This window comes from Girardinichthys multiradiatus, chromosome 11, assembly GCF_021462225.1.
Source record: "Girardinichthys multiradiatus isolate DD_20200921_A chromosome 11, DD_fGirMul_XY1, whole genome shotgun sequence".
Lineage (NCBI taxonomy): Eukaryota > Metazoa > Chordata > Actinopteri > Cyprinodontiformes > Goodeidae > Girardinichthys > Girardinichthys multiradiatus.
The window spans coordinates 19,802,495-19,822,471 of record NC_061804.1 but is presented as its reverse complement, the minus strand read 5'-3'; the positions used below and the strand labels follow the sequence as shown (position 1 = coordinate 19,822,471).

At 37.5% G+C, this 19,977-nt stretch overlaps 1 protein-coding gene across 1 annotated transcript in view; it reads right to left on the bottom strand.

Annotated features, from left to right (window-relative positions):
* Nucleotides 1-202: 202 nt before the first annotated feature.
* Nucleotides 203-19,977, bottom strand: part of caln2 (calneuron 2) — a 62,227-nt gene continuing 42,452 nt past the window's right edge. Inside the window, exons 5-6 of the mRNA XM_047380085.1 lie at nucleotides 10,745-10,898; nucleotides 203-5,256 (exon numbers count right to left, since the gene is read on the bottom strand). Of these exons, the coding sequence (XP_047236041.1) occupies nucleotides 5,129-5,256; nucleotides 10,745-10,898 (282 nt within the window). The 3' untranslated portion in view covers nucleotides 203-5,128. The remainder of the gene's footprint in view (nucleotides 5,257-10,744; nucleotides 10,899-19,977) is intronic.

The following is a 19,977-nucleotide window of genomic DNA, read 5'->3' as shown; positions in this document are numbered from 1 at the left end:
TTCTGACTTGAAACTAGAAAGGGCTAAACTCCACTGCAACGCCATTCCCAACACAACATAAATCTAAAATCAGTTTCATTAAAGTGATGACAGAAAGATGATTACCTGAGGAGATATTTACTGGTCCTTATCTTTTATCTGAAACAAATATCCTGTTAAAATTGAGACACCCTAAGATGAATCACAAGTAAACACAGTTACATCAGTTTCTATCAAAACAAGGTTTTATTGCATAAACATATATAGATATATTTTTAGATTAATCAGATTAAACTTTGCATTTTATATATCCCTTCACAACTATTGCTGTTTTCTTTCTCCTTTTCTAAGCAGCATGCTGAGGTTTTATTACATATCTGTGTTTAGTTTTATCTCTGTACAATATACAACTAGTAAAAACATGTTTTGGTAAAAACAAATTTCAAAAACATGAAAACCAAACAGGTCCTTGTCCTGTTACAGAAGCACTGGTACAATAATGTGAACCTTAGAAGGTTTTTTCTTACATAGTCATGCAATGATATTAAAATGAAACATTGTTTTTAGAGAAACTGTTGGGATAAAGTGAGTAATGCTGGTTTCAAACAGTCCATAGTGCTGACAGACAAAGGAAAACATTAGGTTCATTGGTCAAATGTCAGTGTGCTGGGAATTTTAACGACAAATTGACATACAAGGATAAGCGTAGAATGCATTATACAGAGGTTTGTAGAGGACTGTGAGAGGATGTGGACATTGTATTAAACTCTGACGTGATTAAAGTACAGAACATGTTGGGTTCAGTGTACAGAACCATCCACAGTGAGACCGACAGACTCTTCTAGAGATAATGCAAAATGTAGATTATGTTGGTGTGACCTTGTATTTGCATATTTATGAAAATGCCCTCTTCTACTCTCTGATTTGATTAATAGCTGGTAGAAACTATAAAAATGGCTATAACAGTATAAATAGGAAAGTCAAATATGTGACAGTAATACATACATAATTACTTTTAAACCAACAAGATAGTGTAACTGGATTCCCTTTCTTTAACGACATAACAACAACATGCACAGTGATTTACAGTATTATACAATTTAGGTGTGATACTGGCTTCTTGCATTTTTTTTTGTTTTCCCAAAGTTGTACCGTAAACTGACATGGATACACACCAGTTTGATTAAAAGTTCTGCCTTAGTTTTTATCCACATGGGCAACAGACCAAAAAACCCAGAAAGTTAAAGATTTGTCCAAAGGGAACAATCAGTCTCCAGTCCAACGTTGTTTGAAAGAGAGCACCGCGTAGTTGGAGAATGAGAATCCACATAGAGGTGAAGCCAGATATTTACATACACTAAATAAACAGATTCAAATGAGTTTTTCTCACTGTGTGACATTTAATGAGACTAGACATCTGTTTCAATGCCCGAAAAATGCTAGTTTTTTCATCCAGAAATTTACATACATTAATATTACTATGCCTTTGCGGAATTTGGAGAAGCTCAGATGATAATTTCATGGTTTTGTAAGCCTCTGATTAACTCACAACATCTGAGTTAATTGGAGGCACAACTGTGAATATATTTTAACACAACACCTCAAACAAATTGCCTACTTGTGTGACATCATAAAAAAATTAAAAATATCAAGCAAGATATCAGAAAAGGAAAATCTGCAAGTCAGGTTTATCCTTGGTGTAATTGCCAGATGTTTGAATATACAATGTTTGTCTTTTTAAATGATAATTTGCAAGAATAAACAGCATAGGAATGTCCAGCTGTCATATCGTGCAGGAAAGAGATGTGTTCTGTATCCCACAGTTTTGCTGTGAAATGTGCATATTAACCACATAACTAAAGTAAAGGACCTTATGAAGATACTTGCTGAAGCTGGCAAGATAACATCATTATTCACTGTAAAACGAGTCCTATACTGACATGGACTGAAAAGCCATTCAGAGAGGAAGAAGCAATTACTCCAAAAGCAATATAAAAAGCCAGATTACAGTTTGCAAATGTACACAGGGACAAAGACCTTAAATTCTGTGGACATGTCCTGAATTCTGATAAACAAAGTGCTTCACCATAATGACCAACATTATATTTGTTGCTTAAAACACAATTCTACCAAATACTCAGGAAATGTATAAAAAAGTCATTTTATTTTGCCCTTTAACAAATAGAAATGATTTAGGTAATTCTAAATAACCTAAGAGGTGAATTTTTATTATATTTATTGTCAGATGGTGAGAACAGTGGTAATGAGTCTTTTTACATAGTGTATGTAAATATCTGGTTTCAGCTGTACATGAATGTTATGAAGTCAAAGTATGGAGCAATGAACAAACACAGAGCTAGATTTTCACAGGGCTGGACAATATAGCTGAAATGACTTTTACGATACAATATACACTAATTTCACATAATTATCACATAAAAAATGAATTTAATGACTACACATTGGCTGGTTACCAGTACCAGGGTATATCATAATTTTTCAAAGGTATGGTTTCAAAAGCGCAAAAATTCTCTGTTGTACCGTTCCTGCGGTTAGTGAGCTGGCAGAGAAAGCTCCAGACTGACCAGAATTTTCACTGGATGAAGCATAGAGTAGAAGCACTGTTCCTTTACTGGTGCTGCACACTGGTCATCAGCTGGCTGAAAGAAGGCTACCACACTCCACCTTTGCTTACAAGAAAGACAAATTTGGCTTTTGTAAAAGTTCCCAGATGCAACAAGCATAGAGTCATGGTGTTGAAGTTAAAGTAGTGCTATCCATCACTCTTATTTGGGCAATGCTGCTCTAAGTAGGAATAATAGTGACTTTTATGTTAAATGAAAAAAACTGACTCTAAATTACATATATACATAGATATAAAGAATAGGTGGGACTCTAAGCCCCACCTATTCTTTATATCTGCTTCTGAAAACCTAACTTGGAGATGTAATCTGAAGCAGATAAACAATGACAGATGTCAGTATCACTGGGTCGATTTCATCCTTAAATTTAATCTTTTGTGCCAGTGATGTGTTCTTGTGTGGTTTTGAACTGTTTCAAGATTCATTTTCAGACCATTCAGCCATGTAAGCCTTGTAAAACTGCACAGCTTTTAAGATCTAAAACATAAAATACACTGTGCTTTGAGTCTCACAAAATATTACAGTCTTCCATTCAGTCCTGAGCAGTAAAGTTTAGGCTAAAGATATTCTTTACATATACGAAACAAAATCCTTCCAACAATGACAAAACACGTCCAACGGCCCAGATTAGGCATTAGTTCTCCTTTTGACCACTAGAGGGAAACCTTTTCCAAGAACTTACCTCACCATCCACTTTATTAGGTACACCTCGCTAGTTGTGGGTTGAACCTTCTTTTAGCTTCAGAACTGCCTTGATTCTCCATGACATAGATTCAACATGGAGTCAAAAACGTTTCTCAGAGATTCTGGTCCATCTTGACATAGCATCACATGGTTGATTTAGATTTGTCTGCTGTACATCCATGACGGGAACCTCCCATTCCACCAAATCTCAAAGGTGCTCTGTTGAACTGACATCTGGAGGACTGTGAAGGCCATTGGAGTACAAGTAACTCATTGTCAATTTGAGAAGATTTTAGCTTCGTCACGTGAAACATTATCCTGCAGGAAGTAGCCATCACCACCACCATCAGCAGCCTGAACCTTTTAATGAAAGGCAGTATGGAGCTATGTTTTCATGTTATTAACACCAAATTCTGTTACTGAAATCTGAATATTGTAACTTATATTGAAAGTCTTTTGACCAGGCCATGCTTTTTCAATATGTTACTGTCCCACTTTGGTGAATCTGTGAAAACTGTAGCCTCAGTTTCCTGTATGCGTTCAGATTAGTTATTCTCCATACCTTGGTTTTAACGAGTGGTTATTTGAACTACACTTGCCTTTCTATGATCTCAGACCAGTCTGCCCATTCTCCTCTGACGTCAAAAAGGCATTTTTGTCCACAGACCTGCTGCTCAGTGGATACTTTTTTTTTAGGTCATTCTCTGTGAACCTGAGAGATGGTTGTGCATGAAATTCCCAATAGATCAGCAGTGTCTGAAGTACTCAGACCAGCTTGTCTGGCACCAACAATCCTGCCAGGTCACCAAAATGAAATTAGTTGCTGCCGTAATATTGACTGGATCGCTGTTTGTGTTAACAGGCGTATCTAATAAAATGGCCAGTGAGTGTACATTAAAGCTTAATAATTTTTCTTCTTTCATGCTTTCTGCTGTTGAGAGAAGTAATATATTACATAGGCTAAGTACCAGTATATACAGTGATATCTATGGGGAACAAGTATACATACTTGCATCCTTTTAGGGGTTTCTACAGATGAGCAGTATTAATATGAAATGAGGCATTTTCCTCACAAACACATACCTGATGATGGCTGAATTCAGTCTGGGCTATTGTTTCACATCTCTGGAAGCCTCTGCAATTTATCTATATACACTGTCTTTTCTACACCACAAAAATTTCATATGATCAGTCAATCATTACTCAGATGTGATGCAAAATCAAGTGGTCCCTCTCTGAGATTTGAGTTGTGCTTCCACTAGGTACACATAAAGATTTGACACAGCAGCACAGATAGCAAACTGAGCTGAGGATGCAAATGCTTCCCGCTAAATATGAAGTTCATACATGGCTACATGAGATGTGAGAAAACTTGTATGCATTTAAGTCCTGTGGCCAGTAAAGCTCACATTCCCTGCACATTTTCTTGGGTAAATATGCATTTGTTTGATATATTCATTGTTTGTCTTTTGACTTATAAGCATTTCTTGTAATTACAACATCAAGTTTAAAGGGTGGTTTTGGTCTTAAAAACAGCAAAGTAATTCCTGTTTAGTGTCACAATTTATAGAAAACCAGAACTGTTTTGCAATTAAAATTCAAGTGGCTTTACCTGGTGACATCTTCATTGCAAAACAAGTTAACCTCTCCACATTTCATTCGTCATTTTCTAAGAATAATTCACATGAAAACAAACAGAAATAGCTCAACCGATTGTTTTAAGAAGTGCTCGGGTTGTGGCTGGTCCAGCTTTGGCCACAAAGAGAAAATGTGAGGTCATGGCTGTTTCTGTCCCACTCCCCATGCTCACAGTGCAACTGGTTTCACTCCATGCCATTCCGCAGCATCTGATTGGCTGCAATAAGCATGACACTGATGATAAAAGCCATCGCGAAGGCGCAGATTAGGCTTTTCCTGACACACGTCTGACGATTCTTCTTCTTGGGATGAACTGAAAGGAGTCAAATGAATAAGAAAGGTAAGCCTTACAGTTGTTTTGTGAACTGAGAGGAAAGGTCCAGGTTTATTTGAAGTAATGGGGATCCCTGAAAGTCTAATTTTCACGGCACATATGTTTGTATCAATGCACGAACAAAACAGGCATTTGGAAAACACAATATAAAATATGCCATCTTGTGGAAAACGACTGAAATCACTCCACAGTCTAAAAGACAAATCAGGGCAATACAATGAGATGCTAATCAACTTAGATCACATAAGAATATTAAAATGCCTCTCAAATTAATCAATTTTAATGGTCTTACTAAATGAGAATCTAATAGAAGAAGCAAAGTGTGTTGAGAATGTCATTATCTGGACCTGTTTCCCTGCCTCCCAACCAGAACTTGTATTTAACAGCAGAGGTGGGTGGTAATAGTTACATGAGTAACTTTTGTAGAAAAATACTTTACATAGTAGTTTTACTGCTCCATCCTTTGTGCTTTTACTTCAGTAACATTATTTTAAAAGTAAAATGGCTCTTACTTGAACTTTTGGCTACTCTACCCACCTCTGTTCACTTCACTGAGTACAGAACAAATGGACCCACTTTTCAGACTTTCACTTCAACAATATTTTGGATGACTACATTTTACTTGAGTGGGAGTATTTTGATGCTAGTAAAATTTTGGCCACTCCACCCACCTTTGGTTATCAGTCACCAAAAATAAAATTATTACAACAAATTCCAAAATATATATTTTAAGCTAAACCTCTGATTAAAACATGAATGTCCATATTATCAATATTTGTAGGAAAATCAATTAAGACCTGGATGTCACAACAAAATAAAAACAGGTTTGAAGGATAAACATAAATATTACCCATAACTCTCAGGTCTGAGTTCTGACTACCGTGATAAATTGAAAGCAGTGCAAGATAGTGTAACTTTGCCTTAAGATGCAGGTTGGCAGATGAGTGTCAACAAAGCTGAAGGGATGTTTTCCATCCCAAAATGTGAGAACACACTTTTAAGAACTCACTGTTTGGGGCACAGTTCTTCATCAACGTTTCTCCTTTGCAGCAAGGGCAATGTGAACATATACCAGACCAAAATCGGTCAGATTTGTGTATTTGTGTTTGAATCTTCTAAAATCAAATAAAACATAAAAACAAATAAATACAACTTACATTTATTTATATAAGTTTATGTTTACTTGTGAAATCTGAGTGTGATTCTACTGTGTTTCACAGCCAGTTATTAAAGTGTCAAATTTCTGCCCAATGCATCCTATGTTTGAAACAGCAAAGAAGAAGCTGAAGTAAAAAATAGGTTTGTTGTTATCTCACCCCAGACCTATCTACCCTGGTGGCTGTTTCACTCCGCAACGCCTTCTTGGTGACATCTGACCACAGGGATTGTTGTATGCGCTCATATAACAGTGAAATGGTAAATGGTAGACATATTGTTAAAACAGAAGCGATTATAAGACTGAATATGTATGTGTTTTATAGACCTGTCTCAACATTGTAGATTGTCACTGTATGATTCGCAATCTGAAAACAAATTACTCTATGAAAAGTACTAAAAATAGGAAACAATATCATTATTTTAATTTGCATCCTGCTTAGGAATCTGATCATAACATTTATGGAGTTATATTTAAAGTTATAAAGGATTTGCTAATCAACTTTAGGTACAGTTGTGCAGCCATTGAGTTTATAACACTAGCCATCAAATCTTAAATGCATATTTCTGAGACCGTCAACTATAATCATGTTAGAAGGTTTTAGAGCTGCAGTAGTAATACATTCATTCCTATGTGTCTTCTGTTGAACCTAGATTGAAATTTTAAGTTTTAGTATTTCTGCCTTGCCCCTCAGGGATGCACCGGTTCTTTGACTGAAACAAATATAGGTGACATAGCAGCTAAGATTTCCTGCTGCCTTGTCTTGCTGCTTATGTCTATGACCCAGATTATGAATGCAACGTTTCTGATGTAAAAACGATTGTAGATAACAGGCACAGACTGGTTACAAACTTGTACAGCAGCAGCAAAAACAAAGACAGGCAGACAGGTGGAAGTTTTGCTCTGCTGCTGTTTGGGCTGAGAGAACTTTGGTTCTCTAAAGACACAACCTCCCAGAGACTAAAAATGAGGGAGATGAAAAGAGGCACATGTGTTCTCCAACAGGCCAGAGTATAAAGAAAAAAGTTTCCTCTCTGTCAGGTCCCACGTCTCTGCCTGTTAGAATCACACACTGCATCAATAAGTCAGAGTCAAAGCTTCAACTAGTGGATCTAAGAGGAACTATGAAAGGTACCGAGGTCCCACCGGATGGGCAGAGGATGGGAAAGAAGTCGGCATGAAAGAGCGAAGCTGAGGATGTGGGATGAAGGTTAAATGTGGGAAAAAAAGACAGCTGGTCTCCTTTTTCCCTTTCTCAAAACTCCTAATTTTCCTCTTCAAATAACTCCAGGGTGCAGCCATTTCTCATCAGACATAACTTTGTGTGAGAAGCTAGAAGACCCAATCCTTTCTTTACCCTCTTATCTCCTCTTTAACCAAACCTTCTCCATTAATTCCTCAAGCTGCTCTCTTTTAAGGGCTACGTAAGTCTACAGACCAGTAAGTGCGCCACAATTTTATTTCATTTCTCCCCTTGACTGACTTGATTTTACAGCAGAATCACAATTTAGAAATGTACCTTTGCCAACATATGTTGGTTGGATTTATGGAATTTTATAAATGTTATATAAGTAAACTGGGGGCTCATCTATGGATGCATTTTAAGGCAGCACCTCAAACAGACTTCTTCCTCATGACATAATGAAAAAAACAAAAGAAAACATCAGATAACAGAAAGAGAATTTTGAACCTCTACAAGTTTGGCTCATGCTTGGGTACAATTTCCAGATGCCTGAAGGTGCCTGTTCAAACAATTATTACAAGTACAGACACCATAGAAATGTAAAGCCATCATACTAAGGAAGAACACAAGTTCTCCTTTTTTAATTCAATTCAATTCAGTTCAATTCAGTTTATTTATATAGCACCAATTCACAACACATGTTGTCTCAAGGCACTTCACAAAAGTCAGGTACATACATTCCAATTAATCCTAACCATTGAACAGTGCAGTCAGAGTTAGTTATTTATTCAAATTGGATAAAAAGTTTTTCTATCTAAGGAAACCCAGCAGATTGCATCGAGTCAGAGATTTGTAGCAGACACTCCTCCTGGCTGAGCATGTAGAGACAGTGGACAGTCACTGGTGCTGACTTTGCAGCAATCCCTCATACTGAGCATGCATGTAGCGACAGTGGAGAGGAAAAACTCCCTTTTAACAGGAAGAAACCTCCAGCAGAACCAGGCTCAGTGTGAGCGGCCATCTGCCATGACCGACTGGGGGTTTGAGAGAACAAAGAAGCACTAATCCAGGAGTACTTTCTATGGGAAGGAAAAGTAAATGTTAGTGGATGTAGCTCCTTTAGTCGTTTCATCTAGACACAAAGAACAGATAAACTTTGAGCCAGTTTTCAAGGTTAGAGTCTGAAAGAGAGCACATATAATCAGTTATAGTAAAAGCTCAGTCAATTGCCATGTCTAGGAGAGAGAAAGGGTTAAACACAAAGACAGGTCCATGTGGATCATTGGTAGAGGGTGAGCATTAAGTTATTGCCAGCAAAAGCTTGGACGATGCCCCTCTCCAGAAAGGTGTCACAGGTAGACACAGAGTCAGGCCAGGTGTAGCTTCTAGGAAGAGAAAAGAGAGAACAAAGTTAAAAGCTGAAATAACAGCAAATAATGCAAAATTGGAGAGTAGTGTGAGAATGTAGCGAAGAGGGTGAAAGTGGTTATTATGTCCTCCAGCAGCCTAAGCCTATAGCAGCATAACTACAGAGATAGTTTCAGTTCATATTATTTAGTTAAACGGTGCTTATTTACAAAAATGTCGTCTCAAGGAACCCCACAAAGGGTCCGGAACGGCAGGGGCCGCCGGGGATGCCAGACCGAACCACAGAGTGCCAGAGCCCGGCCACCCCAGAACGGGCCACGTGTAGGGGCACTAAGTAAAATAATACATTGATAAAGTTTGTCCATCTAGAGCCCACTGATGGCCATTATTATACTAAAAACCACAAGGACTGGGATACCTCTCTCTGTCAGACTGATTATAACCATTGGAAAAGAGAAGGGATCATACAGGTAGCATAAATGGAGGGTGTGTTTGCACCTCAACCACAACTGAGCCGGTTTAGGCTAAACCTGACTCCCCCTTACTCCAACCAACAGGGAGGGAGGAAGGCTCCCTCCCTGATAACCTAAGCCACTCTAACTATAAGCTTTATTAAAAAGGAAAGTTTTAAGCCTAAACTTAAAAGTAGACAGGGTGTCTGCCTCACGGACTAAAGCTGGGAGCTGGTTCCACAGGAGAGGAGCCTGATAACTAAAGGATCTGCCTCCCATTCTACTTCTAGAGACTCTAGGAACCACCAGTAAACCTGCAGTCTGAGAACGAAGTGCTCTGTTAGGAACATATGGAACAATCAGATCTCTGTTGTATGATGGAGCTAGATCATTAAGGGCTTTATATGTGAGGAGGAGAATTTTAAATTCTATTCTGGATTTACATAATAAAAGGAACAAGACAGGCTTTGTGCCCCAAAGTTGGCCATGTTTTGATGAGAAAGGTGTGTATCAACCCCAGAACAGAAGGAAAAGACCTTGAGAAGATTCTTGGTGAAGCTAGTAGGAGAGTCCTATTATCCACAGAGAAGCAAGTCCTATACTGACAGTAGCACATTTCAACATAAAACCCTATTCTATTTATTACATGTATCCCTTCCTGGCTACCCTTATGTAAATTACAGCACACAGTTGTATGTATATGTATTCTCATATATCTTCATCTCCATGTTTCAAAATGTACTTTTTTACCCTATTGATTTGTTGTTTTGTTAAACTCCTTTGGATACATTCAAGTAGCAGAGGAGCGGATGCACTGTATTTGATTTTGCTATTAAATCAACAGTGAGTACTGGATCTACCCATAAGGAATCATTTGGCGTGATATATTTTTCCACAAGCATTGATATTTCTGTTTTAATTTTTCATGAATGAAAAGTATCAATACAGCAGTATGTGTATTTATTCCTATTATTAATCTAAGCTCAGATAGGTCCTTGTTGTCTCTTAGAGGGTCAGGGGTGATAATTAGGAGATCTGGAAACAAGTATTACCCTTTCCTCTTCTAGTTGTTTTGTTTTTTTACTTTTTACTGTAGCAAAATTTTCAAATCCACAAATTAGGAAACAAGTAAAAAAAATTTAACATTGCTTTCTGATCATACAGATTGATAACAAATGTTTTTTGTCCGCTAGTGCTGACTTTATAAAATAATAACAACAAAGCACATAGAGAACCATTATTTCCCATGAGAAACTTTCCAAGTCTTCATTAGTGGACCAAACCTTTCGCTGAGAACAGCTTCCTCACCTCCTTCGTACTCAGGGCAGTTCCCTGAGGTTTCGTTGAGGCTTTCCTCCTCAGTGATGATGATGTTCTCTATGTCCTTCATCGTCAGGTGGTCCCGGAAGGCGTGAAACAGCACCTGCTTGAGCTCATCCAGAGACAGCTGCTGCATGTCAAACTGCAGAGGAACAAAGTGATCAATGCAGAGAAACAGAACCATCAGCAAACTTAGCAGGAGGTCTGGCATGTAGAAGCTGGAGGAAATACTTTGTCATATGAAGCAACATTGGTGCTAATGTAGGTCTAATTCAGTAAGACATTTTGATTATTAATGGAGGTACAAGTTTGGATATATTTTGATTAATGTATACAACCACACAACCCATGCAATATCTGTGTTAATAATGATTACAGTGACACATTTGCATCTCCGTGGATAGTTTATAGATGTTGATGTTGGAAATGATTTATGAGGCTGTCACCAGTTTCTCACTTAATGCCTCTTTCTTATTCCCCTTCCGCTGATTCAAACATTTTCACCTGCTTCCCACAACTCTTAGCAGAAACTACTAATATTCCTAAATACGTCTATAAGCAGCATCCTGAAACCCACTAGCATGTCTGAAATATTTACATTCCTGGCATCCTGGAATACGATCAGCCGCATGGTTTAGCACAACAGATGGCCACACTGAGGCAGGCATGGCGAAAAATTAGCTGAAAGAGGGAGGCTGAGAAAAGGAAAGTATGATGAAGTTCAAGAAAAGCCAGATGAATGAAGTAGTGAGAGACAGATGGAGAAAACAGAACTGGCAGACAATAGTGGTAGAGATGAAGAAGAGTTGTAACAGAAGATGCTCATTTTAGCAAGGGAATGATGGTCTTGCTCATCTTAACGATCCTAAAATGCTTATAGAATCATTACAAAATAATAACTCTTTGTAAGAAAGCTAATCTCAAAGTTTATTTTTTTGGTTCTAAAAGGCTATATAAAAACAGATCACTAGCAGACTGGACATTTTCCAAACTTTTGAGTGGAAATTTGGTGCCAGTTCGTTCCACTGGTGTTTGAATGAAAGTAAGAACGACTCATAGTGCAAATATATAATAGAAAGGATTGTGAGAGCATGCCTGTGAATGAGAAACTCATTGTGAAGTGCTTTGTGGAACATAGACAAGATTAAAAAAGGATTATAGAAGTGCAGAAGATTTATCTTGCTATTTAATTCTTTCCTCTTCAATGATTTATATTCTTGGAAATGTATATTATTTATCATCCTGAGTGGTTTTCTTGGGAACAGATTTAACATTTAAAAATGGGCTCAGTAACAGAACTGAGGTATTATTTTGACAATTTTCTGCAATAATCTTAGCAAATGCATTGGTGCTGTAATGCCAGACATCCTTGCAGCATCAAAGCAATCAGGAGACCATTTTAAGACATATTTAATAATAGAAAGATATATTTTTTTCCCATTTTGCAGTAGCAAGTCAGATCATGATGTATTTGTATGATTCAGTCTCTGTGCAAGTCTTATAATTTACAGTTTGTGTTGCCTTTTTGAGTGATTTCCACTGTAATTATGGAAACATGCATTTGCATGTATACTCCCACACAAACACAGAAATGGGAACAAAAGCAAACACAAGCACTATCGATATCAAACACAGGACATCACTAACAAACAGTACAGACGGAAAAAAAACTCTGGTGTTCTTTCTGAGCCTCTTTTCCGTGTCCTAAAAAACGATAGTTTACTCAAGCAGGAGGTAGCTACAGCAAAATAAAGCAATTGAAAGATGATATTGATATGAAATACGCATAGCAACTCTATTATCTAAATTTTATTATCTCTGAAACTGTAAAACAATCAGGTGACATTAGTAAAAAAGTGTGAGGTTACCTAACAAACAAAATAAATGTATAATTAGTTTAATAAAGTTAAAACAGTTTTGCAAGGGGTTGCAAGAAATTACATTGAAAAACATGATTGGAACCCTCTTAAGACCAAAATTATATAGAGATCACACGGATGGCTTTACAATTGTCAAAAAACAATGCACAATGATTAAGTGCTCGGTCACATTTTTAAAAACAGCTTCAATTTTCAGTATTAGGGAGTTATTCAGTGTTATTGTATAGTTTTGACTGTGAAAAAATTGTTTAAATTGAAGAAAAAAAAAACAACCCCATGCCAAATCCCATCTGCACTGATAAGATGGTAGCAAAAGCATAAGATTTACAATTGAGTGTGTTTTTAGTACATGGGTAAACAATAAGTAATCAGAGGTGGATCAATCCACTGTTTTCAGTTAAGCATTTAATTGAACTTAGCTTCAGTAAGCAGGAGTTATTCAGATGGAGATAAGGATAAACTTTGATGTTATATGGAAAGCCACAGATGGCGTCTTTTGAAGAAGAAACTGCTTGACTAACATCTGAGGAAGAAGCCAGCTGACTGAACTGATCAAGTGAGAATACATGGAATATGGTGTTCTTGGAGACGGAGACTGACTTTAAAGACAGTAGCTCACCTATGAAACAACAACACCACTTAATTTTCCTGCTAACGTTCATCCGTTTGATAACAGCATGGATTTTTTTACAGTTGCAACTGAAAACTGTGTTTTTGTTTTTGATTGTTCCAGATAAGAAATTGACAGGTCTGCTATGAAACCTATATCCCGATGCTGTGGCGCATATCTAGGTTAAAAGCTGAAGCAGTAACAAAACTAATGAAGACTACCACCAAGTGGCTGGTACAACAGGCGGTCATTATGTAGGCTGAACACAGGCTGCAGGACAGACTTTGCTGACTGGGAGTTTTGCTGAAAAGAAAAGAAAAACATGCTTTTGTTTCTATGTATGTTTTTTTATTTATATTTTAAAATTAAGATAGAAATCCTAATAATTGCTTGATGTGATTTTGGGTCATTATCCTCAAAACATTTTTCAGCATTTTATGTGTTTTCATTGCAGTAGTTGGAAGTAAATTACAAGAAATCAGCACTGCATAGAAACAGATGAATGGGAGAGTTGCTAAAGCTCATTTGACATTACTCATGTCTCAGACATACCATTCGCATTCCCTGGCTTTAATTATTTACAGAACTTTTCAATGCAATCAAATTAAGACTTTAAAGTTTAAAATTGTTTTAATCAATTTTAAATTCTACATCCTAAGGTCTTTCAAAATGTCCTAACTGGACCTTTTAGGATTTAACCTTAAAAACCTCTTTTCGCACGCAGATGGTGTTTTGCAACCTTAAAAATATAATTTGTTTTGTGACCTGGACAGGTTTTATGCCCTAAAGTCTAGTTTGAACGACGATACATTTGTTTTAAGTTCTCCTATATGAATGATCTAATTTTCGTTCTTTTTGAAATTCAGAAAGCTTTTTAAACATTTCAAATATTGATTATTCTGTTGCACCGTGCCAGAGTCCGGTTGCTGGAGCGAATCACGTCGGTGTGAACCCACCTGAGATCTGTACCCTGGCACCATTACAGCTGCTGTACCAAAAGCAGGAAATGAGGATGTGACGTAAGAGCAGAGTAAAAGAAGAAGTAGAGGAAAAACAAAGTAAGAGCGCAGAGAATTGGAAAATGTTTCGTGGGGCTACGTGAAACAGTGCAGAGGTGCAGGCACACAACTACCTTTGAACACCAAAATAGCAACAGAAACCCCGATGAAATGGACTTTCTCCTTCTTTTTTTTTCCTTCTCAATCAGCTCAATTCGGCCCCTAAAACAATCCATTGTAACTGCATGACTTGGTTTGGTCTGAAGGTGTGAATTTTCTCAATTTTCCCAAATGAATGAGTAAAAGCACCCTCAATGTGAAAACAGCTTTAGTCAGAAGATAGTTTAAATCTACAGTGATAGCTTGGTAACATTTTTTCTCTCTCTCTAGTCTATAGAACATGGTTGATAAATATAATAGAATGCATATTTAATATTGTCTGTCGAATGTGACAAATCTCTTTTGACATTCTAGTTCCACCACTAATTGAGTGATAAGCACCTTCAGACAGCTCCCTCCCTGGAAGCTCCAGCTCTCTGTGACCTGCTGGGGTTCTGAAACTCAGACAGAGACATAAAAAGAACCAGAACTGCAAAGATTGGCCTGTGTAAGGTAGAACCAGGACTGATCACCCTGTTTGAAGGGGCAGGGTGAGAGGCAGGGTACACCCTGGACAGATGGCAAGTTTATCACAGGGCAACACAGACACACCCAGTACAAATAACCAAACAAACCCATTCCTAAGGGCAATTTTGAAAAACCTGTTTCTATACAGTTGAAATTAATGTTTTTGTTGACATCATAAGATTTACTAGGTTTCTGCAACATTTTGGTTTTGTTTTTCCTTTATGCCATAGTTCTGAATCCACAATGGGTAACCTAAAGCAGTGGTTCTCATTCCTGGTCCACAGGACCCACTGTCCTGCATATTTTAGGTCTTTCTGCTGCTAAATGCATGTGTGATTAACAGGCTTCTGCAGCACTTAATGACATGCTGTGGAGGTTATGCAATCGTTTGAATCAGGTGTACTAGAGCAGAGACACGTCTAAGACGTGAAGGGCTTTCAGGACCAGGATTGAGAACCACTGACCTAAACGATAATTGAGACAGAACTAAGAACCACTTATTCTCTGACTAACCTGCGGGCAGACAGAACAAGTGCTGGAGCCAAAAAGGCGACTAGCCTTTAGAGCATGACTAAGGTGGCAGAACCCTGGAGCCGAACCACAAGTGGTTCCAAGAAAGTAAACAGGTATGTCTAACCAACATTAGGTACTCTTCCTGTTCTATTGTAGTGGTTCTGGTGTGAACTTTGAAATTCTCATTTTTTTATTTCTCCTCAAATTTATATCAGGTGTTAAAACTCAGAAATCCAGGCCACAAACCACTTCCATGAAACTCCTAAGAGATCAGTCAACGTTTTAAATATTCATTTCTCAAGCTTCCCCTCTGTGCAGCAGAAATAGTTTGGAGATTTGATCTCATTTTATTTGGTTATATTTCATTTATTTTTGTTTCATTTTACTTGATTAAATTATTAGTAGAGAGAAATTGATTAATGAAAACATTAACAGTTCCCATAATTGGTTTTTTTTTGTACTGTAATTGAAGTGTAATTATTTTTGATTAATGCTAAATAGATATTAATCTGAGAAACATAGAGCAATCTCCTCGCTTTTCTAAATGTGTTGTAGAATTTGTTTAATGGTAGAAAATCATCCTTCAGATTGATTCTTCGCTAATTAAAAGACTTATTTATTTTTATACATCCAGTGTAGTTTGGCTTATTATTGATACAGAATAGTCTTGAATGCAAAACATGAAACAAGGGTTAAAACTGAAATAAGATGATTTAATTTATAGAAAGATGATCAAAATTATAAATGGATCAGTAGGTCCTCTAGTTCTATTGTTTTTGTTGCGCATTCAGAAGATGGTCCATCAAATAAAGATCTCTCAGGTTTGCACATTTGTCTTGTTGCACAGCAGTGCAACTTCAATTACATTGAAGAACATCTTTTACAAGATACAGGATAGGATACACAGAAATAATGCCCTGAGGGCATGTAAACTGGGAGTGGCAACAGTATTTAGATGGAGTGCTTGATTTCTGCTTTCCTTCTTGTCATTGTAGTCTCAGCCTTAAACACAAGCAATGAAATAGGGGAGCAAGTCTTTGAACAGCAGCACCAAGACAGATGACATGACAGCTGAAGGCAGAAAGTAAATGTACAATGTTCCTATCTCTCTATGTGTCTGAGGAGAACCACTACTTGCTACTAGCCAGCAGAAAGTTTTTTTCCTCCTGTGCTGTCTCTGAAGGACACAGACAAACAGTGATGAACAAGGCAGAGAAAAAAATGAGTTGTCTTGTTTTTGTCTTTTCTGAATGATTTCACCTGCATGCATATACACACATGACTTGTGTGTATGTGCATGCAGGTGATCGAGCGGTTACCAGGAGCACAGCAGGGGACTGCGAGCAGGGACCCAGCGACATGCAGAGGGAGCCAAGACACATCAATCAGAAGTACAGGTGCTAACACTGTGTCCTTCCTGTCTAATCCTCCGGGCCTTCAAACAAAACAGGCTTGTTTCGTCAGCTCCTTCACCTGCATTGTCTTCTGACCTTTCTACGAAAAGTCACCAAGACTGACTGTCTGCGGGCACTTCTTGTTTAACTTTGTGCTATTTTGTGTCCAGGTGCTGCTGAGATCTCTGAGTTCAAATAAAGTTTATGTTGTGTTATATCAGCAGGACCCTTGGAAACAGTAAAAATTTCAATCTACACAACAAAAGATTTCCTCAGCACAACGCAACGGTCTGTAAATTAAAAGCCCCACTAAGTATTTGGATGCCACATAGAAGCATTTCCACATAAAGTGCCGCACTGCAGATCAAAGCATCCACCAAATGGTTGATATTATATAACATGGATGTAATATATTTTTTAAGACTCATTAAAAGAAGCATTACAGACTGCTTCAACAGATGAAAATACAAGAAATTCATTTCACTCCATCACCCATATTTTTTTTGTTTTGACTTTTTGCTTCACTTTTGTGTCAGAAATTTGCATATGATCCTCATCAACATGGATGTCATGTTATTTTTGGACTTTTAATGATTTGTTTGAATCACTCTTTTTCCACAGTTGAATGATGATGCAACAAACAACTTCAAAACGAATTGGATGCACAAGTTTAAATTTGTTGTGGATTTTCTCAGATCTGCAGTCAAACTTACACAAACATACAAAAAATATACATAGATGTGGTTAAATGTCCCTTTGAAAGCTACAGAGAAATCCTTTTTGTTGCAACCAATAAACTTCTAGCATGTTTCTGGCTGATTTGTTTTAACATTTTTAACTGATTTGTTCAAACTGATTGGTTTACTACATGTATCCAGGTTATAGGAATTAAACATACATTTTCAATAGGCTTGAGGTCCAGGCTTAAGATGAACCTACTTTAACCAGGTTTGAAATGGGGTTTTGATCATTGTCCTGTTGAAACACTATGTTTAAAATATTTAGCTGTTGATTTTAGGTTAAGTTAACGGAATTTGGAGGTAGTTCATCATCTTCATTATTCCACCTAGTATGTTTATTGCACCAGTACAACTGGCAGTGAAAGAGACCCTCAGCATGCTACCACTGCCACTGTGTTTGACAGTTGATACAGTGTTCTTAAGTTTTAAAGCTTCATATTGACTGCTCAAAACATATTTCTTGTGTTTGCAGCCAAATAGCTTAAATAGGTAAAATATTCTCCATCAGACAGTTGGCTTGTCCATGTGGGCAGCCAGAAATTTAGTTCAAACTTGTAGGTGTTGATTTGGAGCAAATTCCTCTTTCTTGGATGGCCCCCTCTCAGACCAGGGTGATGTTTAACCTGCTTCACCATGGAACGTGATGCTAGTGTTATAACAGCTTCCAGTTTATGACAGGCTTAAGCTTTGTTGTTTCCTGTGTTGTTCTTGAACATACTAACTTATTTCCTTCCATTGGAAGAAGACACTGGGTGAGATTTGTGGAATTAGGAAATAACTTGGTGTTTCAGTAGGACAGTTATCCCAAACACACATCAAAACTGGTTTTAGAATGATAGATCAGGCTAACTTTAAGCTTCTGGATGCTGCCCTCCAAAGCCCTGACCTTGGTGCTATTGACAATTTGTGTACAAGGCTTAAAAGGCAGGTCTGTGACAGTAAACAAAGCAATTAAAATGATCTATGCCAATTCCACAAAAAAAAAAAAGTGCTCGATAATATAAATATCTAGGTCATTAACTTATTAGAATGTTGTTCAAATTTGTGCACCCAAATCTTCTTTTTATATCCCTGCAGTTCCTTGTTGTAAAACGATTTCATCCCAGAAAAAGGAAATAAGTAATTAAAAGCCCAAAATTAATACAACATGGACAATCAGGTATGGACAATAGATGGATGTCAGACTGTCCAAATAAATCACCATCAAAGAAGTAAAGAACTTAAAAATTTGGTATAGCTTTGACTTAACTTTGAAAAAGGTTTCTAAATTCAGTTGTGTTAGTACGTTGCCAGTTCAAAGCAGAAATCCATCTCTACACACTACATAAAAAAACTCTGCCATTTAATTAATTGGCCCAAGCAATTTCAATCAATACTGTGGCTGGCGGGAAGGCATTGACCAATTCTGAATCAGATTTGACAAACTGCCAACCTAAACATCTTCTTAACAGTCAGGACTAGGGGACGGTACTTGTGGGGATGTACCGGGATGTTTTGCACCGAGCTTCAAAGAATTAGGCTTGCTTCACAAATGCTTAGATTGGAATCAGGGAAGTTTAGGGAAGGGAATAGTTATCTGTGCTCTTTTCAGTGGTCCTTGTTGGCTTCTTTTGGGCAACAAGGCAGCACAGACAGTTGCAGTGGCTCTAGGCTTTCACTGTTGAGGCTTTAAATGTTTGTTTATATGCATGTTGCTTTTTGTACGATTCTGTGGAGCAACAAACATCTACAGTTGGTCCATTTTACATAAGTTATTTATTGCTCTATGCACAGACCACATACCTTTTTTCAATTTTGTGGTAATTGTGACAATGACAATAAAGGATATTCTATTCTACAGGTCCTTCTCAAAATATTAGCATATTGTGATAAAGTTCATTATTTTCCATAATGTAATGATGAAAATTTAACATTCATATATTTTAGATTCATTGCACACTAACTAAAATATTTCAGGTCTTTTATTGTCTTAATACAGATGATTTTGGCATACAGCTCATGAAAACCCAAAATTCCTATCTCACAAAATTAGCATATTTCATCCGACCAATAAAAGAAAAGTGTTTTTAATACAAAAAACGTCAACCTTCAAATAATCATGTACAGTTATGCACTCAATACTTGGTCGGGAATCCTTTTGCAGAAATGACTGCTTCAATGCGGCGTGGCATGGAGGCAATCAGCCTGTGGCACTGCTGAGGTCTTATGGAGGCCCAGGATGCTTCGATAGCGGCCTTTAGCTCAACCACAGTGTTGGGTCTTGAGTCTCTCAACATTCTCTTCACAATATCCCACAGATTCTCTATGGGGTTCAGGTCAGGAGAGTTGGCAGGCCAATTGAGCACAGTGATACCATGGTCAGTAAACCATTTACCAGTGGTTTTGACACTGTGAGCAGGTGCCAGGTCGTGCTGAAAAATTAAATCTTCATCTCCATAAAGCTTTTCAGCAGATGGAAG